The 1247-nt window shown below is 37.7% G+C and overlaps 1 protein-coding gene across 1 annotated transcript in view; it reads left to right on the forward strand.

Annotated features, from left to right (window-relative positions):
• Positions 1-500: 500 nt before the first annotated feature.
• The window catches only part of LOC101861619 (transmembrane protein 145), a gene marked incomplete in the record, with an annotated part of 38987 nt that continues 38240 nt past the window's right edge, over positions 501-1247 (forward strand). Inside the window, 1 exon segment of the mRNA XM_005109392.3 lies at positions 501-706. Coding sequence (XP_005109449.2) covers positions 596-706 — 111 coding nt within the window.

Here is a 1247-nt window from a genome sequence, read left to right on the forward strand (position 1 = left end):
ACAACTAAATCAAATCTTGATATTCGCCCAGACTTATTTTTTGTCCCACAATAATACATTTGTACTACATATCTACATGACTTTAGATCTAGTTATTGCGTTTGCACGAAGACATGGGGGGGGGGGGGGCTATATGTTACCATTACCCGTTTTCCCCATCGCAGTTTAAATGGAACCAACAATTCAATAAGGTTTTTGAGTGTTGTATCATGCGTCATGTATGATGGAAGCAGCTAGATCTAAGTCAAATTATAGCCTACACGTGTAGTTGCGGTTCTTGGTTCGGAGGGGGCGGGGATTCGTTTTGCGCTGCTCCCCGTTTCAAATTAATTTGTTTTAGAATAAAGACAAATTAGTTGTTTTTAAAAATAATATTTTTATAAAATAATTTACCTAAAGCTTAGAAAACTTTTTACAGGCTGGCCACTTTGAAGGAGAGTTGGCCAAACATGCCTTTATTTAGGTGGTTCCCCTGGAAACAGTCACATGACCACGCCAAAATGGCGGCGCAGTGGAATGCACAATAATAACTTCTCACAGGACGCACTGTGCAAGAAGGAAGCCGTTTGAATGAGATTGACATGCCATTTAAAAAATGATGTTTTTTTCTGTACAGATGTTCACTTGCTCTGTGGCAATATTAGTTTTTCTTTGTTTTACCCCCACAGAGTCTAAAAAGGTCAAAGAAATTTTGAAATCGGACGGCGTAAGTAATATATTGGACTTATTTGGTTGTAGTGACAAGTCTAAGACAACTTGATGTTGTGTAGACCTAGATCTAGATCTAGATTCTAGATCCAGATTTAGATCTAATCTAGATGCTCATGTTGAAAAATATTATCTGACTAGATATAGATCTAGATCTAGAATCTAGATCTAGATTCTATTTGAGGTTATGTTACACTAAGTTACAGGTCAGGTTTTTGTTTTGAATCAGGGACAGGGTTGTGTGTTGGGTTAACTCACTTACTACTGGGCCCTTTCACCAGTCACAAGCGTTGAAGACTGGCGTTTTTGGGGGTATTTCAATACACCACCACAACTCTCAGAATTACCCTATTGTAATTATTTTTTGACTCAGTAAAGTAATTATATTCAATCTTAATCTAATACAAAGAACTGAAGTTGTTTAAGTCTAACTAATACTTTAATTTGTATGATTTTTTAATAAGGAAGTGGCTATCCTCACCCGGGGTGAGAATAAAAATACGATCGACCTCCCACCCCGGGTGAGACTTGCCACCGTT

This window comes from Aplysia californica, unplaced genomic scaffold, assembly GCF_000002075.1.
Source record: "Aplysia californica isolate F4 #8 unplaced genomic scaffold, AplCal3.0 scaffold00774, whole genome shotgun sequence".
NCBI lineage: Eukaryota > Metazoa > Mollusca > Gastropoda > Aplysiida > Aplysiidae > Aplysia > Aplysia californica.